Source organism: Pistacia vera, unplaced genomic scaffold (assembly GCF_008641045.1).
Source record: "Pistacia vera cultivar Batoury unplaced genomic scaffold, PisVer_v2 Contig760, whole genome shotgun sequence".
Taxonomy (NCBI): Eukaryota; Viridiplantae; Streptophyta; class Magnoliopsida; order Sapindales; family Anacardiaceae; genus Pistacia; species Pistacia vera.
This window is the reverse complement of record NW_022196624.1, coordinates 422,047-449,155: the sequence shown is the minus strand read 5'-3', so window position 1 is coordinate 449,155 and position 27,109 is coordinate 422,047. Positions and strand designations below refer to the sequence as shown.

At 33.6% G+C, this 27,109-nt stretch overlaps 7 protein-coding genes across 7 annotated transcripts; 5 read left to right on the top strand and 2 right to left on the bottom strand.

Annotated features, from left to right (window-relative positions):
* Nucleotides 1-1,398: 1,398 nt before the first annotated feature.
* Nucleotides 1,399-2,396, top strand: LOC116116107 (transcription factor RAX2-like). The gene is made up of 3 exons (XM_031402215.1): nt 1,399-1,576; nt 1,662-1,791; nt 1,882-2,396. The coding sequence occupies exons 1-3, from the start codon at nt 1,441-1,443 to the stop codon at nt 2,390-2,392; spliced, it is 777 nt and encodes a 258-aa protein (XP_031258075.1). The 5' UTR covers nt 1,399-1,440; the 3' UTR covers nt 2,393-2,396.
* Nucleotides 2,397-8,181: 5,785 nt separating this feature from the next.
* Nucleotides 8,182-12,588, top strand: LOC116116101 (meiotic nuclear division protein 1 homolog). Its single transcript, XM_031402210.1, has 10 exons — nt 8,182-8,291; nt 9,021-9,101; nt 10,380-10,496; nt 10,776-10,814; nt 10,932-11,039; nt 11,143-11,205; nt 11,293-11,344; nt 11,438-11,482; nt 11,591-11,670; nt 11,776-12,588. The coding sequence occupies exons 1-10, from the start codon at nt 8,289-8,291 to the stop codon at nt 11,860-11,862; spliced, it is 675 nt and encodes a 224-aa protein (XP_031258070.1). The 5' UTR covers nt 8,182-8,288; the 3' UTR covers nt 11,863-12,588.
* Nucleotides 12,589-12,915: 327 nt separating this feature from the next.
* On the top strand, nt 12,916-13,255 carry LOC116116070 (arabinogalactan protein 41-like). Its single transcript, XM_031402169.1, has 2 exons — nt 12,916-13,040; nt 13,130-13,255. The coding sequence occupies exons 1-2, from the start codon at nt 12,920-12,922 to the stop codon at nt 13,201-13,203; spliced, it is 195 nt and encodes a 64-aa protein (XP_031258029.1). The 5' UTR covers nt 12,916-12,919; the 3' UTR covers nt 13,204-13,255.
* Nucleotides 13,256-14,207: 952 nt separating this feature from the next.
* LOC116116084 (vacuolar protein sorting-associated protein 32 homolog 2-like) lies at nt 14,208-17,155 on the bottom strand. Its single transcript, XM_031402191.1, has 8 exons — nt 17,017-17,155; nt 16,757-16,867; nt 16,034-16,133; nt 15,751-15,836; nt 15,580-15,671; nt 14,872-14,986; nt 14,559-14,754; nt 14,208-14,433 (listed from the first exon to the last, which is right to left on the bottom strand). Exons 2-7 carry the CDS (start codon nt 16,826-16,828, stop codon nt 14,563-14,565), a joined length of 657 nt encoding a protein of 218 aa, XP_031258051.1. The 5' UTR covers nt 16,829-16,867; nt 17,017-17,155; the 3' UTR covers nt 14,208-14,433; nt 14,559-14,562.
* Nucleotides 17,156-18,884: 1,729 nt separating this feature from the next.
* On the top strand, nt 18,885-23,175 carry LOC116116091 (IAA-amino acid hydrolase ILR1-like 4). Its single transcript, XM_031402199.1, has 6 exons — nt 18,885-19,378; nt 19,516-19,641; nt 21,269-21,583; nt 22,208-22,336; nt 22,525-22,991; nt 23,045-23,175. The coding sequence occupies exons 1-5, from the start codon at nt 18,890-18,892 to the stop codon at nt 22,930-22,932; spliced, it is 1,467 nt and encodes a 488-aa protein (XP_031258059.1). The 5' UTR covers nt 18,885-18,889; the 3' UTR covers nt 22,933-22,991; nt 23,045-23,175.
* Nucleotides 23,176-23,563: 388 nt separating this feature from the next.
* On the top strand, nt 23,564-24,833 carry LOC116116093. The gene is made up of 2 exons (XM_031402200.1): nt 23,564-24,059; nt 24,142-24,833. The coding sequence occupies exons 1-2, from the start codon at nt 23,655-23,657 to the stop codon at nt 24,187-24,189; spliced, it is 453 nt and encodes a 150-aa protein (XP_031258060.1). The 5' UTR covers nt 23,564-23,654; the 3' UTR covers nt 24,190-24,833.
* Nucleotides 24,834-25,256: 423 nt separating this feature from the next.
* On the bottom strand, nt 25,257-26,206 carry LOC116116102 (40S ribosomal protein S30). The gene is made up of 3 exons (XM_031402211.1): nt 26,113-26,206; nt 25,845-25,982; nt 25,257-25,499 (listed from the first exon to the last, which is right to left on the bottom strand). Exons 1-3 carry the CDS (start codon nt 26,114-26,116, stop codon nt 25,453-25,455), a joined length of 189 nt encoding a protein of 62 aa, XP_031258071.1. The 5' UTR covers nt 26,117-26,206; the 3' UTR covers nt 25,257-25,452.
* Between the last annotated feature and the right edge of the window lie 903 nt (nt 26,207-27,109).

Below are 27,109 nucleotides of genomic sequence, written 5' to 3'. Positions count from 1 at the left end.
CTATTAAAGGTATACTCGTTCGTTAACTTCAAGATCCAGGTCTGTCAAGTCTCGATCGTTAACTTCAGGGTCTTGTGGGTGTTAAGATGCGCGTACACTGACTCGAACATCATCGGCCAATAAAAAAAAAAAAATTAATGTCTCAAATTGGAAAAATTTAACCTATTTTTAAGTGTTTTAATTACTATGGAAGGATCGTGACTTTCTTTTTTTCCACTAATTTAATTTTGATTAAGAAAATGAGCACTTACTAATAATTTTTTCTTGACTCTGATATGTTTGAATGTTTATATTTGATTGTTTCCAGTTCCAGTTTGTCAAATAAAATGATAGGGATCGTCATGGCATTCTCCAACCGGTAACTAGAAAAAGTAAATGTCCAGGAAGCTGTAAACGAAGTTTCGCCAAAATGAACGATTTAAAAATCAACCACGCTGAATAGTCAATTAGTTTCACAATAACCAAAGCATGCGTTATTGAAACAGGTCAACAAGAAAACGCGTTAAACTTCAATTACTGGCCGATGGTTGTCAATTGCGTAATATATCCTGTATAAACAACCTAATTTTTCAAATTGTATGTCGCGTATGTATAGTAGGATAGATCATTTTCAAAATAATAAATAAAATAATAAAAAATTTCTAAAAATTAATATCATTTCAAAGATTAATTAAAAAGTTTTACGATATTATTAGCTTTAAATTATGATATTACGTAATCAAAATTAATCACAAAATTAAGAATCTATATCATTTTCTCTAGATCATTAATATTATTTCTAAGATCACTGTCAATATCTATATCTTCATTTGTATCATTATTATTATGCAAAATAGACAATACATATTCCTTTTCACTTTTTCTATATAAAATAGGTATATTTAGACAGGTTTTAGTGAACCGGGTTGGGTGACCTAGACCCAACCCAAAATTTTTTTAAGCTTTTGACCCAAATTAATAAAATCGTATCGATATTTTTAAGGATACGAATTAATATGTATAATATTATATGATACATATTAATATATTAAAATGTTTATGATACACTCTCTAATACGTATAATTAGAGATCCATATCGGATCATATGTCTGATACCTATCATACTAATAATCAAGATTCTAGGTCCGCTGTAAATTGCAGAGAAAACTAGCACGAGCTAGAGGTACCATTGCCAATTGCAGTTATAGTACCTCAGATCAGGCGGCATGAAATCTCCGTGCTCTCCACATTCTCTCGTTGACTGGGCTCTCTGTCTTAAGTAACAAGAAACCATTAAGAAAATCGTTTTTATATCTTGAGTCAAGACGAAGTCAATTCTGAAATGTTCTTTATCCGTGATAACACAATCCCAACTATATATTTACTTCTCTTCTCCTTCTATTGTACTAGTTTAATAGTTCAGCACAATTAAGCAACTTATCAACACAGAGATACTGAGGATGGGAAGAGCTCCGTGTTGTGACAAAGCTAACGTGAAAAGAGGTCCATGGTCTCCTGAAGAAGATGCCATCCTTAAGAATTTCCTTGAGAAACATGGCACTGGTGGCAACTGGATTGCTTTGCCCCGTAAAGCAGGTATTTTATTTTAAATAATAATGCAAAATCTTTCCTTTTTTCTATCCTTTGAATCAAATTAAATAGTTTTTGATGTTAATTCCAGGGCTTAGGCGCTGTGGGAAGAGTTGTCGTCTACGGTGGCTGAATTATTTGAGACCAGATATTAAGCATGGTGGGTTTACCGACGAGGAAGACAACGCCATATGCACTCTTTACAGCACCATAGGAAGCAGGCAAGTCATTAGTTAACTTAAATTTATTGTTTGTTTGTGCTTTCTTATTACTTCCTTTCTTAATAAATACTTTTGTTTCTGAATTTTAAGGTGGTCGGTTATAGCTTCCCGACTACCAGGAAGAACAGACAATGATATAAAAAACTACTGGAATACCAAGTTGAAGAAAAAGCTTTTAGCAGCCAACAATAATATAATCCCTAACAATTCCACACAAATTTCTGCCTCAATTCCCAAAGATGAACCCTTTTATTATGCAAATGCAAGTTCCTCTACATTGCCATATGTGATTGACACGACTTGGCAACAGCAACATGTTGAGCTTCAGCATCAAGGGATTAGTCAAGTTCCTTTTCCAGGGCACATGCAGGTTTCTGATTACAGTTCCATGTCATCAGTTCAAGAAGCTTCAAGTCTTTCTATTTCAGAAAGCAATATTTCTGCCGTCTCGTGGTCTGCCAATGGAAATGTTGAAGAATTAGGAATTAATCTACTCAACTTTGGCTTCGATTCCTCTTATCAATTTCTAAATGAGTTTGGTTTTCAGACTCCAACTAGTCATGAAGTTGCTCAAGATTTAGGTAATTATCCCTTAATCTAGAAGTTTAGCCATCTAACATTTTACTAATTAAAGCACTAATGCACAATATTATAAGTAGTGTTTATTTTACCTTATGGTTTTTGTTATGGTTGTAAATATAAATTGTTCAATGTGTAAATCGAATGAAATTAGGACTTATATAAGTAGAAATAATTATTTATCTAAGTATAATTATAATTGGTTATTCTTAAAATAGATGCATATATTATGAGGCCTTGTTGAATGTGTAGCCTGATGATATTCATTCAAATTTTCAATAATGTGAATGTTATTGGCATGCCACTCAAGCGTGTTTGTTCTCTTCATTGACTTCTTGGGTTCGGACCATTTTGGGGTCACTTATCACATACATTTGTTGCTTACTTGAAATGTTGAGTTTGTAAGGTGTTCAATGAGCATTAGAGATTAATTGAGGCGGGACAAACCGGTCATTTCCTTTCTTTCAGTTATTCATTTCCCCTTTTCTAATCTATTAATAACAAAACAGATTCCTCCAATTTATAGGATGAAAATTCTAATGACTTTTGCTACCATAATCTTCTCGACCACACTTTTTTCCTTTTTTTTAGGCGCATTGGAAATAAAATAAAGTAGTAAATAAAAATAGATAAAGAAATTGTAAGTTCCATCATCTCTGTGGTTACTTCTTAGACGGTGAGGTTATTTCTATACACAGAAGCTCTTTTCTTCATCTAAGGACACCCATATATATATATATTCTCAAATGAAACCTTTGGCGCATGTACTACATTAATATATATATAATTTTTTTTTTTATTAATAATCATTTATCACATCAATTGTAAAAATAGACGAAAAACAAAATTATAGATTCATGATTTTGTTATTTTAGATTTTTTTTCTTCAAAACTTATTTAATTAATTTGTTATGTAGTACTTATTTTATAATTAATTGGTTGTCTTATTCTTGAATAAAAGTAGGGGTGAAATGCTCGTGAATGGGTGAACGTGGGAACATGTGGTTAGAAAAATGTTGTTTGTCTTGAATACAGACTGGTCAGAGGTCACGAAACTTATACTGGGTTGCCTATTCAAAGATTAAGAAAACGTCTTCCTTCTGACAATTAACCGAAGATATTGCCTGTATGTGGAGACTTATCAGTACCACTTAATTTCATCCCACTAATGCCCTTGTTACGCCATCACCAATTACACCCATACGTCAATGTGGTTACGAGTACGACAAATCCTTTCAGATTTAATGGAAACTTTATATTTTATGTTGAAAAAATGGATTAAAAAAAAAAGTATTATCATCTTGTTTGGCATGTTTTTGTTGTCAAGGAGCGAGTGCCAAAATATTCAAAATATAAGAATTTTCATAGATGCATTATATAACACACAAATCATTGTCAATTTTCACATAAGTACACAAATAATTATAATCGAAACGACTTTCAACAGTGTCGTCTTCATGGATCATCAAAACTTTAGATTTTAAAACATTCAAACAATAATTATGTGTCCACTAACCATTTGCCCGGCGGCTGTCTTTTACATTTCTTATATCTTTATCAAACTTTACTTAATTCTTTTTAGTCCTTGTGGTTTCACTGTACTTACTTTAAGGACAATTGTTTCAAATTTTATTATAGACATATATCTAAGACTTTTATTTGTCATTTCATTATAAATTTAACAACCAACTAATATTTTATTGAGTTTAATGACTAAAACAATAGTATAGTAAAACTTCACTATAATGATACCTTATATAGGAATAACCTCTAGATAATCAAAAAAAATTCTAGTCCCAACTCAAGATTGTTATAACTAAAAATAATTTTCGCATTGTAATAAATTATAATTTTTTTAAATCTCGTCTTAAGAAAGTTGCTTGCACATAATAATAACTATCTGTATATTTTGTAAAAAAATATATGTTATGTTTTATTAAAGGTATAAGATAAAATAAATTTTTTATTTAAAATTGTTTGCAATAATGATTTATGCTTTATAGTTGTTACTACATCTTTTAACTTGCGGGTATATAATAATTTGTTAGCATGGACAACTTCTTGTTGAAGCTAAAATATTTATAGCTTCTTAGCATAAATTTTTTTGTATTTCTATACCATCATCCTCAAAATTATTTTTTTTCTCTTCTTATATAGCTTGTAGCAATGACTACTACAATAACGAATTGAAATCTTATTATATACTACTAAAACATGAATTATAAAATTAAAACAATAATTTTTATAACTATATATCTATTAAATTATAATCTCTTTATGGTAATAAATTAGTTGATCACACTATTATGACTATAGAGAGATTTTACTTGTATATTGAATTGAGAAGGACCAAAACTGTAGTGTTTGAAACCATTATCCTTAAACGGTACTAAACTGAAACCACAGGGACTATAATGAATAGCCTCGTTTCTAGAGTTATATAAATCCCCTATTTCAAAGTTCTGACTAATAAACGCGACAAGTTTTTATTAAAGGTGTGGAATGGTCAGATTGAAGTTTGAACTAAATCTCAAGTGTGATTCGTCAAAAGGCCATGTGGGGTTAGCTTTTTCGATGTAGAATTTGAGAGTTCAGTTGTTTTAGACTTTGGTGAAAATTAGTCATCGATGTCTCTTTTTATAGGTAATCTTACTTGAAAAATCCCCAGAATGCTTTAGCTTGCTTTTTCTTTTATATATATATATATATGCAAAGTTTCCTGTACCTATTATATATAACGTGCATGGTCTTGATCAATGCTCAAGACTTGAATGTCCATGTGAATTTATTAATACCCTAGTTTTCTGCAGCTTCCTGGAACTTTCCTGCTGTTTGCAGATCTTCAGAAAATCAATATGAAAGAGAGAAAGAATTCCCTGGATTTTGTTTAAAGATCGCCCTTTTTCAAATCGTCTCACGCACGGTATACATAAATGTACGTGTTTATATATATATATATGCTGGTGTATTTTGTAACTTGAAGGATTTGACTAGGGTTAACGTAAATCTCCTTGAAGTTCTGTTTCAGTCTTGTCTCTAAAGCAGCTAGAATGAATTTTCTAGTTTTTTATTTGACGAATAAGTCAAAAAAATAGAGATTAATGGAGTAAAGGCCTGGTGTCTGCAGCTAGCTGCAGGTTTTTTTTTTTTCAATAGAGTGTTGCGTAATCAAAATAGATCATATACTTCTACGAAAACCACTTTAATTATAGATTAACACTTGAATTAGTAGGGCACATAATTATTATCCTGTTTTGACTCTCAACATCAGATTTATAATATAAATTAGCAGGTGAATAGGTGTCTTGAACACTATCGGGTGGCCAGTAATCAATTAGGATTTTAGTATATTATTCAAAAAATTTTAATTCGATCACTTGAATTGCTAATAGGGTGTTATGAAGATTTATCTGACGTCACTTTAGAGCTTCAAAAGATTAGTTGAGTACGCACAAACTAGTCTGAACGCCATCATCAACAAAATCAAAAAATTAGCTGCCTTGAACTTGAAGTCGGACCTGCTAATTATTATATATGAATGCATGCACCTAGCGTCATTTATGGCAGACACAAACAAAGAAAAGTGAACTTTTGTGATTTTAAATCCAACCTACAAGGGACAAACCTCCTCAAAAGGAGAAGAACAATCCATTATGTTTATATATGTGTTGACTCAAGATCTCTTTGGATCCTTGAGCCTCAATTATCTAAGTTGATGTTGATCAAGTCATCAAGAAAGAACATTGTTTATTATATCTTCATATGTATTATCCTTTTCTCTTTATGATAATAATAGAAAAACAACAGTCTCACAAGTCCATAGATTCTAAAAATCAACATATTCATTGAATGAATTCGTTTATTTTACTACTACTACTGTATTTTTAATCTAAATGCATATCATTGGGGAAGTTGCGTACCAATATTTCAAACCTTGAGTTGATTATTTTTTTATTTTTAGGTTCAAATCTTGAGGACACTTACACAATAACTGATCTTTTAGATTTGTGGATATACAATAGACCTTGGATTAGTTAAAGTATGCATAAACTGACCGGATACCCAATTATCCAAAAACCTATGATAACAACACTTCTTAATATCTATCATTTCTTTCAAGCAACGGACTCATCCACTGAATTTATTTGAATCTGGTCTTCACTTTTTATGATTGCAGGTCGGCTTGTGATTTGCTCCAACAGAACAATCCCAAACTATAGAAATCACTATTCATATTCAACTTTCTAGTTTAATTAAAATGCAATCTACTGATAAGAGTATGCAATTACTAATTAATTGAAACATGGAAGAGCGTACTCTGGATTATGATATGCTGTTGTGCCCATGGGCCTTGGAAAGGCCAAAATCTACAATTTTAGCATCCAAATTTTGACCCAACAGAATGTGTGCATTATTGGTGGCTTTATCCATGATGCAAAGACTCTAGTGCTGCAAGCAGAGATCTATCGTTAGTACAAAATAAAAGCAAATATCATGTTCTAAATTTAAGCATTGAAATATTAAGGAAAAGACCATTGGCATCAATTACTATGTGAAGTCTTATTTACCTTCTCTACTCTAAGTATGTAAACATGTAACCGTAAATTATCAGGTAATAGTTCTTGACACGTTCATGTTTATCATATCCATATCACCCATTTAACAGTGTGTAGACGAATGGCATGGCAAAGAGATAGTCCTTTAGATAACCATTAACCATTTAGTCATGGATAAGTGCCATATTATTACCAACATCACAATATTCAGTGAAGAAGGCCTAGTTCTTATGGTGAGCCCTCATCAAAGTTGAGCCTGAACATCAACAAAGTATTCATTAAAAGCTTTTTAGTACTCTTGATAAAGGGAATTCTACCTGCACTGTTTCTTTTAAGATCATTGTATTTAACTGTTACTAAAAATGTCATCCAAATTTTGGAATTCCTTAGGCCTCTGAGATGATGAGACAGAGAGAATGTTGATGGCAACTTGTGTGCCATTTTCAAAATTTCTCGTGCCCCTGGTACACACTACACACTCCCAAAACCTCCGTTGCTAATAACAGTTTGGAACTAGTGAATGTTTAAAACCTCAGCCTAACTAAACAACCGGTTTTGTTTGTTCATTCTGCTTCTGTAGCTCAATTTTACACTAACCGAAGATTGCATATAAGAAAAGAACCTGACTTTCTTTTACTTTGTAGCTTGAGGTTCCATAGATTAATCAACCCAACTGGAAGGACCAATGCTGATGAGATAACTGGAACGAGAAAGAAATTAGATGAATGTAATCAATTAGCATATTTTTCACATATATCATATTCAGAATTTAAAGCATTTCCATTTCCTACCCAACACTAGGCACCACCAATCAAGGAAAATAAACAATGGCCTTGATATGAAATTTTGGATAAATTAAGGGTTAATTTCACATGGGAGAAATACCTCAGTGTAAGTAATCCATTCCTTGATCTTTCTGTATGAGCCGTGGGAACAGAGCCAGACAGTTTGTTGCCTTGTAAATTTCTGCTAATATAAAAATTGTTTCTTTTATTTGTTCTTAATTGTATTATTACAACTCCAATGCTTGATAACATATAGGAATTTCACGGCTCTTGAATTAGATACTATGGAAACACATAAGTAATCATGAATAAAAGATCCAGTGGATTCCTGCCGCAGGATAGGCTGAATTTCCTTGTGTGGACTGGTTCCTTTCAAGCCGCGCTGCCGCTACTTGAGCAATGTACACGTAAACATAAAAGGGCATTTGAGTAATTTAATAGTCAAATGCAACACTTATTTCCCGCCCAAAACCTGAATATTTATTAATTATCATCTGGACCCTTCTCACACATTTCAGCTTTATTTTTTATTTTGAGTTTTGGGAGAGACAGTTTAGCTTCAAGTGGAATCGTCCCGATGGTAAATTAATCCCTCTGAACTCTTAATTTTCTTAGATTTTAATCATGCTTAGGCTGTTTTCTCCAATTTTTTTTAATAAAACTTTCTTTAAGAATCGATCCTTTTTACTAAATTGTGATTACTTGTGTAATTTGATTAATCACACCTTGTACGATTATATGATTTTCTTTAAAACTATCACTTATGAACCCTGGGACATCTTTGACCGCTGAGAAAATATATGAAAGGAAAGATAATTAGAAATTTGAATCTGGTAATTTTTAATATCTGATGTCACTTGATTTGGTTGATATACGGACTTTTTTTTATTTTTTATTTTTTAATTCTTTAAGAAGCCGAAAAACGCATTGACGGAGATGAGAAACTTATTTCCACACCATTTTCTCAGTCGCCCTACAGAGGGATCGTGGAATTTTGAATGCAGTTGTTTGGTAACGTAGACCAGATGACTGAAGAAAATCTTTGAATATTTTGTTAATATCTGCAGTTTTTATATTTAAAAAAAAAAAAAAAAAAAAAAAAACAGTTGCTGTTCTGGGATTAATTACCTTTCACAAGAAAATAAATTCTGTATTTATGAAAATTGAAGTTCAAGAATGTAGATCTATTATTGTATTTTTTTTAGTAGCTTCGGTCTATCTCATGTCATCTATTCCTTCGAACTAATAGTTTGAACAAGATGGTGTGCCTGTGCAAGTTTACTTTTTCACTTTTTGAAATGTGTTGCAGTCTAAGAAACGAGGTCTTTCATTAGAAGAGAAGCGTGGAAAGATTCTTGAAATATTTTACGAGTCTCAAAACTTCTTTCTGGTGAGTACACTTTATGGTTCCAATTTCCTTTTTGGGTTTGCATTTCTAATACTTATAGTATTGTTTCCATCATGTTAGCTTCTTTTATGCAACTTCTATTCCACTTTGTTCAAGTGACCTAACATAGATGGCGGTGATGAGCTAAGGATTTTTGTCTGGGGGGTGATATAAAAAGAAATAACTGAGGGGCCATGCATCAATGTTGCGAAGAGATGGATAAGGGATGGTATAATCCTTGCCACTGAAAGATAGCGATGTGTCAATTTTGTGAAGGAATGGATGCATGTTGTTCAATAACTCCATGGATTTTTTTGCGCCGAAATGCGACAGGAATTAGATTCTTGAGACTTTCGTGGTTTTGAACAAGTGAGATTCTGTTCTTAGAAGTGTTCTATATCCTTGTATCTAGGATTCAAGGATTATGGTATGGCTCGAGGGTCTTAGTTTGGCAGCTTGGGATAAGGATATGCTGAGGATAGCATGTGCCCTCTTGAGAACCTAAACAAGGTTTTAATGTGTTGTTTTCATAGTTTTTAATATTATCATTTCATTCTCAACCCCTGTTTATTTTACAAGTTGAGGTGATACGAAAGAATGATATATGCTACCACCCTTACCATAATTCACCTGTCAATGATGAAGTACATGCATGAAGAGTACTTTCATGCTTCCAGAGTTACTGTGCAGTATCTTAGCCACATAGATTTTAGTAAACTTTTGGTTGCTTGCTAGAGCTTTATCTATTTAACTTCCATTCCTTCAAGCATTAAGCAAGGCATATATTGGTTTGCAGGATTTAGTTCTTTGAGTTTAGATGCAACTTTGAATTATTAACTTCTCTACTTCTTGCAATGAAGGTTACATGTCAGAAATACTCAGTGTTTTCAACTTGTGCTTTTATGATTAATTTTAGTCAATATACAAGCTATTGTTACATTTGTGGAACTTCCTGCGTGGTTTGTTGATGATTCTTCACTCAAACTTTCTTAGAAAATTTTCTGTTTGCTCCTTCCTATCGTATCAGTTGTGATATTGTAGCAAACATTTTCTCTGCCAAAAGGCCAAGTGCCATTTGGAGTATGAAACAAAAGAGATATACTTATTTATATATTTCTCAATCCCTGTCCAAATTTCTTTAGTTTTGCAATTTGAACAACAATAATGGAGGGTTATTCCTCATCATTTAATGCTCTACTAATTTGGAGCACAACATTTAGCTGAAGGTTTGAATGGCATGAATCCAAGCATTGGTATTAAAGCATAAGTCTTCTATTTCAGCTGAAGGAACTTGAGAAGTTGGGTCCCAAGAAAGGTGTGATTACCCAGTCAGTGAAAGATGTTGTCCAAAGTTTAGTAGATGATGATCTTGTTTCAAAGGACAAGATTGGGACTTCTGTGAGTATTTGAAGTTTCAAGGAGCACTAGCAAGATTCTCTTTTTTACTCTCTCACTCCTTTTAATAATACATACAAATTACAAAAAATAGTGGTAAGTTGGTAATATAATATAATAAAGTAGCAAATTTGTCTTTTGTAAATATGTCAAGAGGGATATGGGAGAGTGAGTAAGCGAATATTGTTAGCATTTCTCATAAATTTATGAGCTACATAGATAAATATTACATAACAGATATGTCCAGCCACCTAATAATGCTAATAATTTGGAAATTTTCAGGTATACTTTTGGAGCCTACCTAGCTGTGCTGGTAATCAGGTAATGTTCAAATGCCTTATATTTTAGCATGAATTTCATGTAGTTTTCTTCTTCTATATTTAAAAAGAAAAATCATTTGACACGAAACCATTTAATTTTTATGTAATTATTTAACAGTTAAGGAATGTCTATCGAAAACTTGAATCTGATCTGCAAAGCAGTAAAAAGCGATTTGGAGAACTCGTTGATCAGTGTGATGCATTAAAGAAGGGCCGAGAAGAATCTGTAAGTATATCAAACTTCAATTCTTATGGAAGCTTTATCCGAATTTTATTAAATAAGCACAATTACTTTCTTCTTTGATGTCTGTTTTTCAAACTTGGTCCAGGATGAAAGAGAGGAGGCTGTAAAGGAGCTGAAAGACATCGAACTGAAGCATAATGAGTTGAAGGTTGTGTTTCATCCAGATCCTATGTATGCATTGAGAGATATAATGGTTGGTTCAAGTGTGTAGTAATCTCCCTAGTTACTTTTTCAGGACGAGATGGGACAATATGCAGACAATGATCCAGCTGCCTTTGAGGCAATGAGTTAGTATTCTGTCTGAAACATTCTTCTCTGGAAAGTAGCAGTGCTTGATTTTACACGTTTCAGAACTGAGTAGTTGGATTTGACATTTGCAGAAAATGCAACTGAAGTCGCTCATGCAGCAGCAAACAGATGGACAGGTTTTACCTTTTACACATTTTCACAACCCCCTCTCTTTGATCTAGTTCCAGTTGAACTGTAATGTCATTCTATGTGATTCTAATAATTTTGAGCAAACAACTCTACAGACAACATCTTCACTCTGCGACAGTGGTGTTCAAATAACTTTCCTCAGGCTAAAGAGCAGCTTGAACACCTGTACAGAGAGGTATGTTTGCACTCCCTTCATCTTCCCTTCAGTATCTAGTCCAGTTTCCTTTGTTTGACAGGTTTCTATTATTACTGAGATCTTGCTCTTTAAATCTAATTGCAGGTAGGAATAACTGATGATTTTGACTATTTGGAGACATCACCAGTTGTTCCACTCAGCTCAGTCGATAAGCTGGAAGGTACTCCTTAGTATGACTTATCTTCCCTTTGGGGTGGAACTCGATGATTCATCAGTAGACACTCGCAATGACTAATACGTGTAAAGCCTGTCAACTCCATATTACATACTTTGCACGCAGATGTGTTGTTCAAGGATGTGTGAAATAATTATACATAGCCAGCCGTATGCTGAATAAACTGTTCTCATTCAAATTAACTTGAGTCATGTGTGCTGTAGAAAGAACAGGTATTGAGTTGATTTTTTTTTCAGCCTCAGTTTATGGTTCGATTCGCTCATCAGTCTTTGATACAGTAAATGGAGATTTCGTCAGAAGCTACGCGTTTGTGATATACCCTTCTTGGTATCCGGCAAATTTGTTGAATGTGTAAAATGATGAGCCAACTCTAGCAAATTAACAATCTTCTTTATGCTTCAGGTCAAAGAATTCATACATTTCTTGGGCTTCTTTAAGGTTTTTAAAAGCTTGTTTTATAATGAAGATAAGGACATAAAACGTGATGGAAACTGATGGTGCTTATCAAACTCTGGTTTTTAAACAACTCCAGTTGTTTTAAAGTGCGGACGGAGAGCTCATTGTATTATGTGTTACGTAAGATCTCACAGATATTTAACAATATTTAGATTCGTATTTCAAAAGTGAGTGATAAAAACTAAGGATTATCAAGAAGACAAAGAGTAACTAAACAACTTTTTTGTATCCAAATAATGCCGTAAAATCGTGGTAGCATGTCATGTAGTATTGTTCCCAAATTCTCTGAAATCTGAATTCACCGTCCAACAACTCTTCAAAATTGAAAACCGCAAAGCCTATCCAACTCAACTCAAAACTCAAAAAAAAAAAAGAAAAAAAAAAAATGCCCATCATTGGTTGGACCGTGTCTACTGTCCACAGCTCAATATTACGTTAACTATGAACGTGCATCCGTTACTGGTTGTCCACGTGTCATTATGAACGGCTCAAAGCTACAGTAGAGCATTTGTGAGCCAGAGTGGCCTTCTTTTAAGCCCAAAAGGCCAATAAATTGTCCAGTCAGGAAGAGAAGTCTCAGGGTGAAAATTTATTGAGATGGATACGTTAAAATTGCAGTTCATTGGAATGGGCATCATCATCTCCACACTCGTAGTATTAGGAGTAGGTATGAGCAATGCTCAGAACCTTTCACCGGCACCTGCACCTACAAGTGATGGTTTGTTTTCTTTTTCTCTCCTCTTTTTGCAATTGGGATTTATTTAAATCTTCATTTTATGTAGAATGAATTGAATTTTGGTTTGGCAGGGGTAGCAATTGATCAGGGAATTGCTTACGTTCTAATGCTGCTTGCTTTGGTTCTTACTTATATCATTCACTGACGGATAATCTGCTATTTTTCTTGTTTCTTCTTCCATATCATTAAGTATCCAAATTTGTAATTCAATGTCTGGATGGAATGGCATAATTTTAGTATTATAACTTCATGCTACCCACTATTTTATTTGTGTTGATACAACTCTTACTCTTCACTTGACAAAAACCACAAGTTCATTAGATTGTATCTATATTGTCTGTAATATTAAACTATTAACAGCCATAAAATCTTGCCAGAAGTAAATTGATAATGATTTCAAATAAATTAGTTTCTGTCAGTTATATTTATGCTCCGGTTTTGCATACTCTCGAGAAATACTTTGATCCTGGGTGGGTAAGAACAAAATTGCAGAACCATAATCCAATCCAAAATGGTCGAGGGCGGCTAAAAGCCAATCTACAGAACTTCTTCCATAAACTCAACTCAACCTTAAATCTGAGTAAATTTATTTATTCCAAAATAATATACTATTCATTTGAAAATCCATATATTCGAAAATAATATTAATTTTTGACGAACGGTCTTTTTATTACAAAAAATAAATTCAATATTTCTCATGTAAAATTAGGCATTTCATAATTTCCATTTCAATCGAGAGGCACCACTTGTTCAATACAGATGAGATTATAACAAATTCTTTCAACCATCTAGATTTTATACAAATTGACCTTTTAAATTCCCCAAAAATAATATATTTAAATTTGTGCATGCAGATGAAAATAGTAAAGCAATAATTTCTTTTAAAAAAAAGTAAGGGATATCTCATCAGCTGGAATTTCTCTCATTTTGTCTTAATATAATAATTAATAACAAAGTGATAGTGATTTTAAATACTTAGGCAAGTACACCATCTTGACTTCCAAAATACAACCATGTATTATGAACAACTAACAACCCAACTGAATATTTGCAATACCTTCCTTTATATAAATATTTAACTTTGCAGTATTTCATAAGATATAAATTTTACCAAAGCCTCTCAGTACATTGACCCAAAAAAAAAAAAAAGGGAGGGATCGCAAGACAATAGGACTCAATTAAAAGGTTTAAAAAAACATAGTACAGCATAATACATATAATGAATGGTACTTCATTTAGATTATGCAAATCTTATATACAGTCTATTCACTGAGTGCACAAAGAAATCCCGATGCATAATCGGAGTAGAGCATAAATCACCATACAGAATATGGCCAGTCTTTAAAAAATTATCTTCATATCTGAGCAACAACACCTGCATTAGTTCAGATGATAAGTCAATGCTAGATGCTGATGAAGTGTTAAGACCACTACTAGCTTTCGCAAGAACCAATTAAAATGGAAAATTGAATTAAAGAAAGGGGAGAAAGAGTTAAGAACCTGCTTAAAGTGCCATCTCAGCTTGTAACGCAGCAAGTTCATCCTCCTCAGCCGTCCGCTTCTGTGGAACAGGGCGAGCTTGTTGCCTGCCTGCAGGAACTTGCACTGGAGCTGCTGGAGCTGTGGTTGCAGGCTGAAGAAGTTGTTCTTCCAACTCTGCACCTTCCAGTTCTTCAAGCTCTGCTTCCAACTCATCCTGTGTTGCCAAAAATGCCAACAATGTTCAGAGTTTCATTAAGAGAACATGGATGAAAAGAGAATAAAATAAAATTTCTCTCAGAAGAATTTCAATACACATCAAGAGAATAATAACCTCATCAAAATCGGCAGCTGCGCCAATAGGAGTTGACAATGCTTCCTGGATCTGTTTCATGTTCTCAGTCTGCTCGTTGATCTCATCCATGGTCTTGTCCACATCATCTATATTCCTGAAAACAACCCATAATTTTCACACACATTAGCCGCTATTATTATTATTATTATCATCATTATCTAAATTCTCTGGTGATATATATTATATGATTCTCCATGTCCTTCATGAAACCAAAAACATGATAAAATTGAAGATATATTTTGCCTTCACTAATAGAACTGCACCACCTACCCAGGTCTAAGCAAAATAATTGTGAATGGATTTCCAAAATGAACATTGGTCAAAAAGAGAAACTTGATCATAGATTCACAAGAAAACAAGCACTTTGATATGCACATTAACGAAGGTTTCAACAAATTTACAAACATTTTCAACTTCTCCAGTTAAACTGTGAAAGGCAAATTGCATAACAGACCATGTACCAAATTCCAAAACATTCCAGGAAACACAAACTTTTCCCCTCATATAATGCAAAATAATTAAAAGGAAAAGGGGGAAAAAAATTGAAACAAAGAAAACATGCCATATACCATGGTAACTGATTCCAATGACATGCACAATGAACATGCTAAAACCAATAGAATGTATGATGGAATTGAAAACTCTGGTAACAAAATATACACTTTATCAAGCTAAAAAGATACATACGTTGCTTTATGCATTGCCTTCATTGCAGATGCTCCTGTCCTCAATGCATCTACAGTCTCAGTTGTGGCTTTAGCACCCTCTAACATAATCATCTGTGACATTATAAATAATAGCAACTTAGTATAAGCTGATGCGCAAAAACTAAACATTGATTAAAAGTTTCATGCTCACCTGATCATGAATTCGCAATTGAAAATTCCCAAGCTGCTCAATTTGTTGTTCATATAGCCTCTTCCTCTTCAAACATTGTATAGCAGCTGCATGCATGCAACACAGGTAATTAGTAAGCAAATAATCATACATGCACTGGAGATTTTATTTACAAACTAGCCAAGCAAACAAATAAGATAACAGAAATTTCTCTCACTGAAACTACATGACCAATTTCTCACACTAATACAATTAAAAAAAAAAAAAAATCCCATAAAAATTTCCTTGCACTTCTCAGCCGTACCTCTTTTGTTCTTTGCTTTGGAGTATTCCTTAGCTCTTTCAACCTCTGCAGAAGCCTTTTTCAGGAGTACTTTCTCCTTTTTCTCAAGCATTTCAAGAGTCTACACAATGCACAAAAGATACAGTTTTACACTACGCACAATGGCAACAACATAGAAACAACCATACCAGACAATAGCAGCGTCATAATCTCAATGAAATCATATGAACAAAACAAGTCACAATAGATACAAGTGAAAAAGAAATATCCCTACTGCTAAAATTTGGACTAGATTCTAGAGTCAAATTAAACAATATGATTCAATTGCATTTAAGAATTCATAATTATACCCCACTTTATTTCTAGTTACTACCATCAGAAAAGTTGGACTTGGTTTTGATTCCTCAATGTTGCCGGGTGAATAACAAAAGTATTGTCTTGTGTAATTAGAAACATCATTCTTTAATCAATTTTTTTTTTTTTTTTTGGTCTTTTTTTATTCCAAAAATTACTTCAACTAATAAATGCAACAAGAAACACTTAAAGAGAACATCAAAGTTTCGATTGCAATAAACAGTTACTCTCTCCTGATCAACCAACAACCTCTAATCAATTAATAATTCCTCCAAAATCATAACAAAATCATAAATAAACAAACAATCGGAACAAAATAGATTTAACCCAAAAAAAAAAGGAAACTCATGGGTAAAGAAGAAAGGAGACACCGATTGTAGAAAATAATACCTCATTTAATTTGTCAAGCGTAGTTAGAGCATTGGTTTCCTGTTGAGGTTTCCCAAAAAGCCGACTAAACATGGTTGATCCTCCGCGAATATAAAAAACCCTCGATCTTCCCTGTTAGAATACCATCCAAAAACCTATTTCAAAATTCCATAACCTAAAACAACAAAGTTCTGCCCTAACAGAAACTATTGATTTCAACGAACGATCGGACCACAAATAAAGTGTATAAATATAAAAAAAAAAAAAAAAAAAATTAGTACCGGTGAAAATTAATTAATTTCGGAAATTCGATTAAAAGATACGCGAGAGAGATCTGCGAATTATAACAGAGATAGTGAAAGAGGTTGTGTTTGGTATTTTCTTAAGCGTGTTGTTTTGGAGTTTTAGATGGAGAGGGGAAGTTGCTTTGCCTTTTCTACACGACGTTGACTCTCCACGTGGCATCCACTTGATTGGTTTATGACTTTATGCGGCGTTTACTATAAAATTAAGTGGACGGATGTTTTCACTTCCTCCGACTACAATACGCTGCCGTTTTAATGTGGGCTGTATACTGTCACTGTGGGATTATTTTGTAAAAATGCTCAGATTCTGGTGGATAAACAAAGCACCCCTATAAGTTATAACAGAAAAAAAATGGAACAGCATTTTAAAATTGAATTTATTTATTGGTTTTCGATTTCGGAAATAGAAGATTTAATGCATTCTATTAAAACTTAAAACTTGATTAAAACGAGTTTTAAATGTTTTCAAAATGAATTTTCAAATAAGATTATAAATCTAAAACCATTTGATTTTTTAATTAGTTTTTTTTTTAATTTACATAAAAGAATGTGAATGACAAAATGGCCCATTGGTGTATTAGCCAGTGGCTCTAAGCTTTTGAAAGGATAATTTAGTAATTTTTCTTTTTTTAGTATCCCAGGGTGTCCGGGTCAACTTGCATGCACCTCAACTAGTTTTATGGGGCTAGTTAGGGGTGTTCAAAAGTCGGTTAACCGTTTTTTTGAACCAAACCGGTTTTTTAGTTTGAAAAAATTCCTGAACCGAAATCAAACCAGTTTGGAGGGAAAACCGGTTTTCCCTTTTTCTTTATAGAACTTATTTTTTTTTATTTTTTCCTAAATTAAATTGTAAATATAAATAATACATATCTAAAAAAAAATTAAACATTCATACATATCAATTGACCACTACTAACAATACATTAAAAATATTATTATTATTTTATTTAATATATAATATATTATATTATTATTTTTTATTTAATATATAATTCTTATTTTATTTAATATATAATATATATATTTGTAAAACCGGTTCAAAAAAAAGGTTTCAGTTAACCGCTTTTTATTTTTTCCCGAACTGAAAATTCAGTTTTTGAATTTTTCAAACCGTAACCAAACCGTTTTTTCAGTTAATCGGTTTTTTGGTTCGATTCAGTTTTTGTATTTTTTTGAACACCTCTATCACCTGAAACTAATGCTTTTTCCCTTGCTAGCTTTCCACCATTAAGACTTGTTTACTTCCTACGCTATTCGATTCGCTGGCATGTCCGGTCTCATACGAAGGAAAGATTAACGATTTCAATCAACCTTTTTTTGTTTTGGTATCTGGGGGTGTTTTGGCCAGTTTGCAACATCTCAACTAATCTTTTAAGATCCTAAAGTTAGCGGTCAGGTAAGTCTTCAGTAATTACCTTTTATTAATAGTTATAAGAATTCAAATTCAAGATCTTTTGAGTAATATATCTAAGAGTTTTAAATAAATCATCAAGCTATCTAAAGATAATTGATTTCAATCTCTATCATGGGAAATCAGTCATGCATAATTTGGACATATGACAACATTTTCACTAGTTATGTAGTTCAATTTAATTCGAGTAATGCTACAATCATTGACAGTAATACATCGAATGACATGATAAAATCCTGACTGTTAATTAATATTAAATTAAAATTAATTAATGGTCAGAATTTTATTATGTCATTTGGTATATAAATTCGATACACTACCTTCGGTAGCCTGTATTATTTTCCAAAATGGAAAAGAAACATTCGGATTCCATGAACATTAATGAAACATCACACTCCAAATCCCAGTCCCCACCTGAATGTTACCTTCAATTTGCACATGCTGATCTCACCTTTCGTTGGATTTTCTTTGTTGTTTTTTTTTCATGTTGAGTGTGTTCCCCAAAGTTATAAGCACCATTCTACCTCTCTAACTCCTCATTTATCTCCTTCAATCCATCAATCCTCCATGGCTTTCTCCAATTTTCTCTCCTTCTTTTTAACTCTCTACTTGTTTATGCCAACACCCATTTCCTCTTCTCTTTTTTTAAGCTCAGAAGACTTGTCTAAAATCCCTGTCAAATTCCTCGACTTTGCCAAGAAACCTGAGATTTTTGACTGGATGGTGAACATTAGAAGGAAACTTCATGAGAATCCTGAACTTGGTTTTGAGGAATTTGAGACTAGTAAACTTATAAGAGCTGAGCTTGATGAGATGGGCATCCCTTATAAATACCCAATTGCTGTTACTGGTATTGTTGGTTATATTGGGAGTGGTGAGCCGCCTTTTGTTGCAATCAGAGCTGATATGGATGCTCTAGCTATTGAGGTCTGTTTAAACTTTACTTACTTCTTGATTGCTTTTATTACTGCCTTTGTAAATTGCTATTGCTAACACACCTTGTGTTGGAGTTGGGTGATCATTGAAACATAGATGTTTATGTTACTGCGTTAGTGTTGAAACAGGAAGCTGTAGAGTGGGAGCACAAGAGTAAAGTTCCTGGTAAGATGCATGCTTGTGGGCATGATGCTCATGTTGCTATGCTTCTTGGTGCTGCAAAGATGCTTCAAGAGCTTCGCCGCGAATTGAAGGTTCTTTTCTTTTTCCTTTATTGCTCTTTATATATGATAGTATGATTATTGATTGTCTGATTCTCCAGTTACAGAACTTTTGATATCTTGATGACATGGGATTGTTTAATTGCGTGGACATAGTGATCACTTGTATTAAAAAGTGTTAAGTAGTCCCATTAGAATTTGTTGCATGCTCTCTTGACACGTCTGACATGCTGAACTGAATGGATTATTTTGATTTCCTAGAAGAATTTAAACCATCTTCCTTTTGAATAGTTATTCTGGTTTGTGGATATTAGCTCTCTGACTGGAGGAAGAGATAGGGATGGGAGGGGAAGCGTAGAGGTGAAGAAAAAAATTATTGTACTTGGTTGATAGGATGGAAAGGAGAGCGTCTCTCCTTTTTAACTTTTTGGTGATCCTTGAAGAGGGAAGCGAGAAAGGCCAATGTTATATTGATCCATATCTTTTAATATTTATGTGTGATAAGGGTAAAATCATAAACTGATTTTCAAGTATAATAGACTATTCTCAGTCTCTCATCCATCCAATTATGGGGTGATTGTGTTTTGTATGTTTGGAGGGATTGCAAATCTTTCTCATTCACTTTCCTTTCATCATCTCTTTCCAACCAAACAGTTCAAATGGTCTATCCTCAACCATTATCTTTTCAACTTGTTTCGCTATATACTTTTTTGTTCCCTTTATCGGTGGACTTTGAATAATTTAGTAATTTTAGTTTTTGGAAATCATTATTTATTCAAATTGCTGACTAATACAGACATTACAGTGTATATCACATCATGAACTCTGTTGTGATGTGATCTGCAGGTTTTGCCTCATGAATGAGTTGTTCCTAACCACGTTGATGGTAAATGATTATCAGTGTGCTTATAAATTTGTTGCACTTGATAAACTGTGGGAAAGAGTGGTGATGGTGTGTGGACAAATATAACTATAAACTTATATCTATTTTGTATGTGGGTATCCAAACTGCAAATTCACCTAGAGGAAGTCTACTGCTTGTTGTGGACTAGGAACCTTCTTGAAAATATAAAATCTAACAGATTCAGTATGAATATCTCACTCTGCATTTTCTGTTTAATTCTTCACTTGTTTGTCTTGCGTGCCTATTGTAAAAGAGTGAATTGCTACCGCTGCAACTGTCACTTGCATAAATTTCACAGTTGCTGCAGTAATAATATTGTTCAAATGTAACATTTTGTGTTGTTAGGTAGGGACACTACTCAAGGATTCCCCATGTATAAGAAGTTCTTGCTGTCCCTTCTTTGCCCTTGTGCTATGTCATTTATACTGGGAAACATCCTTTTTGCCCAAAAAAGAATAACATTTATGCTATCATATACATACTCCAATCCTTTCTTGATCTAATTTTACATGAGAATTTAAGGATATGTAACATGTGCATCTAAAATCATGTCTGATCATTATATATTTCATTTACTATTTTCCTTTTTATTCATACCAATTACAAGCCTATATTTTCTCAAATGAAAGCTCATATGAAGAGAAAATACCAGCATGTATGGGTGTGTATGTCACTTTATCTGTTAGCCCACGAGAGATAATGCAAGTATCCACTCTGTTCAGAAGAAAATATTGTGAAAAATTCTTGTTTTGATAGGGAACAGTCGTGCTAATTTTCCAACCAGCCGAGGAGGGATTTGGTGGCGCAAAGCAAATGTTAGATGCTGGAGTGCTAGAGAACGTTGACGCCATCTTTGGGCTTCATGTCTCTTCAAAATTCCCGATTGGCACAGTAGCCTCCAGGTCTGGCCCTATTATGGCTGGAAGTGGTTTCTTTGAGGCAATAATCAGTGGAAAAGGGGGGCATGCTGCCATTCCTCAGCACACGATAGACCCAATCTTAGCAGCTTCTAACGTGATTGTTAGTTTACAACATCTAATTTCACGTGAAACTGATCCCTTGGATGCAAAGGTAGTCAGTAGTCTCTCTCTTATAAGTCTTATTTGTATAAGCAAAAAAAAAAGTGTCTTTTATCCTACATCCCATGATTTTACGCATTGTTTTAAACCTGTTTTAGTTTTGTCATCAAGTCTTTGACACCCTATAGTCTATGATTCGATACGCTTATGGTTTAATTGAAAAGTTTGATTTTTGTTTCTTCATGATTATAGTTATACCATCTTGCTATTCGCCTTAGAGAACAAACTTGAATATTTAAAACAAAATACATCTACTGTAGATCACATTCCATTAAAAGATCTGTGGCTATATTTAACAATAGTTGACTAAGGGATTTTACTGCCATTTGGAAGTAGTATCATTTACATGTTTTTGTCCTCAGGTTCAGTCAAAAGGTAAATAGTTTTAAATTATTTTTCTGTCTTCAATTTCTAGCTTAAGATAGACATTTCCATATAGAATGCTCACTGCTTCCAAATTGGAGAATAAAGAATAAATAAACATTTTTCATTTCCATGTTCTGTCAAATCATTTACTAAACAAATGGAAATAGAATAATAAGAGGCTTCTGAGGTGCCCAACGCATGGCAATGCTTTTTCAATTAGTGATTCCAATATTAAAGCGTAATTTTGCAGGTTGTAACAGTTGCAAAGTTCCAAGGAGGTGGTGCCTTCAATGTTATTCCTGATTCTGTTACAATTGGTGGTACGTACAGGGCATTTACAAAAGAAAGCTTCGTTCAACTTAAGGAAAGAATTGAAGAGGTATACTCGTTAACTGATTCTGGTTTGCATGCTCCCTTCAATTCTAAAGTTGAAAAGTTCTGCAGTCTTTTCATTATTCTTCGTTCTTCCCTCTGGGTGGTGAAAGATGGAGTCATAGAACTCTTCAAATTATTTTTTTTAATAATAGTCTCCCATAGGTATTAATTCTCTCACAATTCAAGTGACAGGTTATCATGAAACAAGCTAGTGTGCAGAGGTGCAATGCAACAGTCAACTTTAATGCAAATAATATGACCAGTTACCCAGTGACGGTAAATAACAAAGAGTTGCATGAGTACTTCCTAAGTGTTGCCAGAGACATGCTGGGTCTTCACAACATCAAAGAAAAGCAACCAGGGATGGGTGCGGAAGACTTTTCATTTTTTGCCGAGGCAGTTCCAGGATACTTCTTCTACATTGGTATGGATGACAAGATGAAAGGGCAGTTTGAAACAGGACATTCACCTTACTTCAGGATCAACGAAGATGCACTTCCGTATGGTGCTGCCCTACATGCATCATTGGCTTCAAGATACCTCTTGGAAAATCGACCCAAATCTTCTTCACCAAAGGGAACCCTTCATGACGAGTTGTAAGGAGCTCATACATTATTGATACGAGTCAAGTATTTCACTTATGCAAAGCACTACCACGATATTGAACTGCATTTAAGACCAGTAGAAACAACTGCCATCTGTAAATTTCACTTATTACAAGTAATTTCAACCAATCAACTTTATGTTGAATTCGCTTTAAATATGATAAGTATGATCTATTGATGTAGTTGCAATGAACTTAATACGCTTGATCCAGGTCTATTCTCAGATTTTGCTCAAAAACCGGGTTCTTTGGCCAACTATTCCAATTATAGATGAAAATGTGGAGAGGAAAAACAATAGGCATCAAGTTCTCTTTTTTCTTCCCTTTGCCGTTGAAGTTAGATAAAAGTGCTTACCATAAAAATCAGAGTTCAATTCTGGCAAAATTAAGCAATCTGCCGAAATTGGATTCTCTTTGAACATTATCGCCATCTTCATAAAGGAAATACAGTTGCCATTACGAAATCTCAAACAAATAAAAGAAAGTGCTAAATAAATGATTCTTTACGTGATTGTGTCAACTCTCTCTTCTCTCACCCAAAGCCTAACACGGTACTTAATGCATAATCATGGCCTAAAAACCAGCATATTAATTGCAATCTATAGTTACTTCTAATCCTCATATAATGAATTTAGTATATAGCAAAACGGAGCCTTTCAATTTCAAGTCCATACATCATAATACTAATTCTAGTTTCACATCTACAGATCTTATCACCATGCAATACTTTAAACCAAAATCCTTGAATCTTACTTCAGATCACAGACTTCCAACTCACACCATTTCTGCAGATGTTGCTAATGCAAGACTCCAGAGTTCTTCTCCAAATCGCAGACCATCCACTGTACCATTATTTTCGCCCTGTATTGATAAAACAAAACATAGAAGCAATGATGATGATAAAAATCATGAACGGTTTTGGAAATCATTGAGGCCTTTTTTGATGTTCTTTAGTCGAAGAAAATCGAAGCCTAAAAATACAGAGGCATCAAGAAGGAATTGTAGCGATGAATCAGTGAGATCTTCACCAGTTCATGGCAGCTGTTACAGTGCAATGGACTCAGAAGATCGTAAAGAGCATCTAAAAGAAGTCATTTCCTATTGCAAGAATTCCTGGGATCAGGTAATTCTCTTTCTTCTAGTTGTTTTTTACTGCACTTCGCATGAGACTTTCTTTTCATTGGTATTTTTGTTCGTGTATCCAGGGTGACCAAAATTTATCTCTGCAGAAGCTAAGTCCTCGTTCCCATTGATAATTATGAAATCTGTTTATAGTCAAATGACACCAAACAGGGAGTTAAATACTTCATTTTATGTACACAACTTAATCAGCTTCATGTCAATCATAAAATTGACAGTTTAAACTCGCAAACAATGTCCTATTTGATTTAATTTCAACCGATTTTGAACGATCTGGGTATTAAGAAGTAAAGAGCAATGTTAATTTATCAACTTGTTCGAATATCACCTAAAGCTCTATCATATGAACGCCTAGTGCTCTATAAAGATCTTCATCTATCAAACACCCCAGAATTTCAACTATCCTTCCCTCACGTCATAAAAGATGTTTAATCACTGTATTAAGTATGTCTAGCAGCTGCTTAAATGATTTGCAGGTCCAATACGAATAGCTTCGATATCAAACAGTCAACCTCACGCTGGAATGAAGGCAAAAAATCAGATACAGAGGCTTCCGGTCTTCAACAAGCAGAGCCACAACATTTTACTAAGTCCTCATCTTCAACATCTCTTCACAATGCACGGGTTACAACTTACAAGAACCAACAATCAAAAGTTATTGTATTTCCGTCCTTCCGCTCAAGAACTACAAGGATATGCAAACAGTCGAGAGATTTGTACGGGTCTAAGAATTTTAAGGAAAAGGGTGAAAATGGAAGGCCAGGGGTACACTAACTTTTGAGTTGATAGGTCAAGAGGTTGAAATTCAACAAAAAATGGGTTTATCACTTGTCTGCTTTGCTAACTTACATTGTATTTTGTTGACAGTAACGAAAAATGCATCTGGTCTTTAATCCATGACAATATAAGTGGAAACTGTTACTCTTTAATGTGTTCTTGCAAGGCAATTAGGTTTTCATTGACATTGATATAACAGAGCCAAATTCTAATATGGACGCTACAGAAGATTCTTAAGCTTAAGCTCAACGCTTCCTTTGGCTCTCTAGTGAAGGACAGAAGAAAGGAAATCATCAATCAGTGAGCTGTGAGCCGACAGAAACTACTGATAAGTACATCATATGAAAGCTTCTGAATTTCATACACACAGATGCCATTTTAACTTAAGCAATTTGGCAAGGAATGAAAAGAAAACCCATAACATTCTGAAAGTAAAATCACATGATATATAGCTAACACCAAAATGAACACAAATTCAACAACGTTAAACCATTATATCAGTAACTAAATCACCATAATAAGTCTTAAAACAACAATGAAAACTCATCAAAAACAGTAAGCAATGCTTAGACCTATCTAACCCTTCACCCTTTCAAGCTTTACTTCTCGGATGAGTTGGGTCCCCTCTTCTTTCCAAAACCAACAACTGCAAAATCAACAAAGAATAATCATCAGCATATGCAAACAACTCCTGCCTGCTAAAAAATTTCTCATCTGGGATCCGTTTGACTAACAGTACTATCTCAATTACAAATTTCATTTTTCCGTAATCACATAAAACATATTCACTTGATTATAAACACAACACAGCTTGATTATAAACCGAACTATCATTCAATCGACTTGTTCAACTTTATTTCTATTTCTAATAGTTAAAAATCAATTCATAAATCTGAATGAGCAAAAACGACAGCTTAGAACTACAGAACTACCTAATAAACGGTCCATGCTAAATTAACGATTTATTGTATAAAAAGAGGGGAAGAATCACCTGCAGTGACGAAACGGCGGTTGTATTGCATGCGCTTATGGGCACGGCCGCGTGGCTTCTTCTTCTTGTCTTGCTTAGCCACTTTTGGCGTTTGTCCTCTCACCTTACCGGCACGGGCCAAAGAACCGTGAACCTTACCTGATAAAAGGTCAAGTAAAACATAAACAGAATGATCAGAACAACGAGTTCGTGATTCAAACGACAAACACCATGAAAATAGTAAACAGTGGATCTGAAAAGTTAAAGTATCCTGGTGTTTTGAATTTACCCATTAGTGATTGCTGAAATCTGCTGCTGCTGCTAGTTGCTATCGTTCTCTTCTCTCGCTTTGAGCAGAGGCTAAGTTGAGCAGGAAAACAAGAAGTTTAGGGTTAGGGTTTTGGCTGACTATATAAAGTATCATTGAGTATATTGGGCCGGATTACAGCCCAATATGAGTTTTCTCAAACAAAGTCGGTAATTCATTTAAGTCCATGAAATTTGGACCTGGGCTCTCTGCTTATTATATTTTAAAAAATTCTCGTTAAACCCTATTTAATACCAAAAGAATCCTTTTTAATTAGGGTTTTTATTTGCACCAATTTCCTCCCAATTTCAAACTTAATTTCTAAATTAGGTTTTTCTATTTATATCTATTTTTCTCAATTTCAAATTTGAAACTTTTTTTTTTCTTCTGATTTAGAATCATTTTATTGTGCAATTATTTTCTCTATAACTTTAATAATATATTTTCATCAAACAAAAAATTATTTGAAATAAAAAAAAATGTTTTATTGATTTAGGAATTTTAGATTTAAGCTTTAGGTAAGAACTAAAACTTAAAAACAAAAACAAAAAATAAAAAATAAGTAAATTTAGAAATTATTAAATCATCGAGATTAAACTTATCAAAACGAAAATACACTTCTCAACGCAAATTTATGTGATTCGTTTTCTTATTTTAATATAATACAAAGTTAGACTATGATTGAACCAATATAATATCATTAATAAATGTAGCTAACTCAAAAATTCTTCAAAGGTTTGAATTTGTTGTGTATAATTTTTTCATTAAGCTTAGAGAATTGCGAGGTAATAGCTCGATCCAGAATCAGTTCGACTCTATTGATTGTCCGACTCAGCGTAAGCTCGACCTAGCATAAGCTAGTCATGACCAATCCTTACAGTTGTTCAAGCAGTTTACGGATAACTCTAGATCTCAGATATCTCGAAAGAGATCAGATCAACAGCAATCCTGGCACAATCTCAGCGCTCAATTGCGAGAA

Excerpts from the sequence above, each read along its gene's own strand:
- LOC116116070 (XM_031402169.1), top strand. The coding sequence starts at position 12,920 with ATGGATACGTTAAAATTGCAGTTCATTGGAATGGGCATCATCATCTCC. Across the intron at positions 13,041-13,129 it reads ACCTGCACCTACAAGTGATG|GGGTAGCAATTGATCAGGGA; the intron begins GTTTGTTTTCTT and ends TTGGTTTGGCAG.
- LOC116116107 (XM_031402215.1), top strand. The coding sequence starts at position 1,441 with ATGGGAAGAGCTCCGTGTTGTGACAAAGCTAACGTGAAAAGAGGTCCA. Across the intron at positions 1,577-1,661 it reads TGCTTTGCCCCGTAAAGCAG|GGCTTAGGCGCTGTGGGAAG; the intron begins GTATTTTATTTT and ends TGTTAATTCCAG. Across the intron at positions 1,792-1,881 it reads TACAGCACCATAGGAAGCAG|GTGGTCGGTTATAGCTTCCC; the intron begins GCAAGTCATTAG and ends CTGAATTTTAAG.
- LOC116116101 (XM_031402210.1), top strand. Across the intron at positions 11,483-11,590 it reads AGCAGCAAACAGATGGACAG|ACAACATCTTCACTCTGCGA; the intron begins GTTTTACCTTTT and ends ACAACTCTACAG. Across the intron at positions 11,671-11,775 it reads TTGAACACCTGTACAGAGAG|GTAGGAATAACTGATGATTT; the intron begins GTATGTTTGCAC and ends ATCTAATTGCAG.
- LOC116116102 (XM_031402211.1), bottom strand. Across the intron at positions 25,500-25,844 it reads CCGCCGTTTCGTCACTGCAG|TTGTTGGTTTTGGAAAGAAG; the intron begins GTGATTCTTCCC and ends TTGATTTTGCAG.
- LOC116116091 (XM_031402199.1), top strand. The coding sequence starts at position 18,890 with ATGCTGATCTCACCTTTCGTTGGATTTTCTTTGTTGTTTTTTTTTCAT. Across the intron at positions 19,642-21,268 it reads AGCTTCGCCGCGAATTGAAG|GGAACAGTCGTGCTAATTTT; the intron begins GTTCTTTTCTTT and ends TTGTTTTGATAG. Across the intron at positions 21,584-22,207 it reads CTGATCCCTTGGATGCAAAG|GTTGTAACAGTTGCAAAGTT; the intron begins GTAGTCAGTAGT and ends GTAATTTTGCAG.
- LOC116116084 (XM_031402191.1), bottom strand. The coding sequence starts at position 16,828 with ATGTTTAGTCGGCTTTTTGGGAAACCTCAACAGGAAACCAATGCTCTA. Across the intron at positions 16,134-16,756 it reads CGCTTGACAAATTAAATGAG|ACTCTTGAAATGCTTGAGAA; the intron begins GTATTATTTTCT and ends TGCATTGTGTAG. Across the intron at positions 14,755-14,871 it reads CAGCTGCCGATTTTGATGAG|GATGAGTTGGAAGCAGAGCT; the intron begins GTTATTATTCTC and ends TTGGCAACACAG.
- LOC116116093 (XM_031402200.1), top strand. The coding sequence starts at position 23,655 with ATGCAATACTTTAAACCAAAATCCTTGAATCTTACTTCAGATCACAGA. Across the intron at positions 24,060-24,141 it reads GCAAGAATTCCTGGGATCAG|GGTGACCAAAATTTATCTCT; the intron begins GTAATTCTCTTT and ends TCGTGTATCCAG.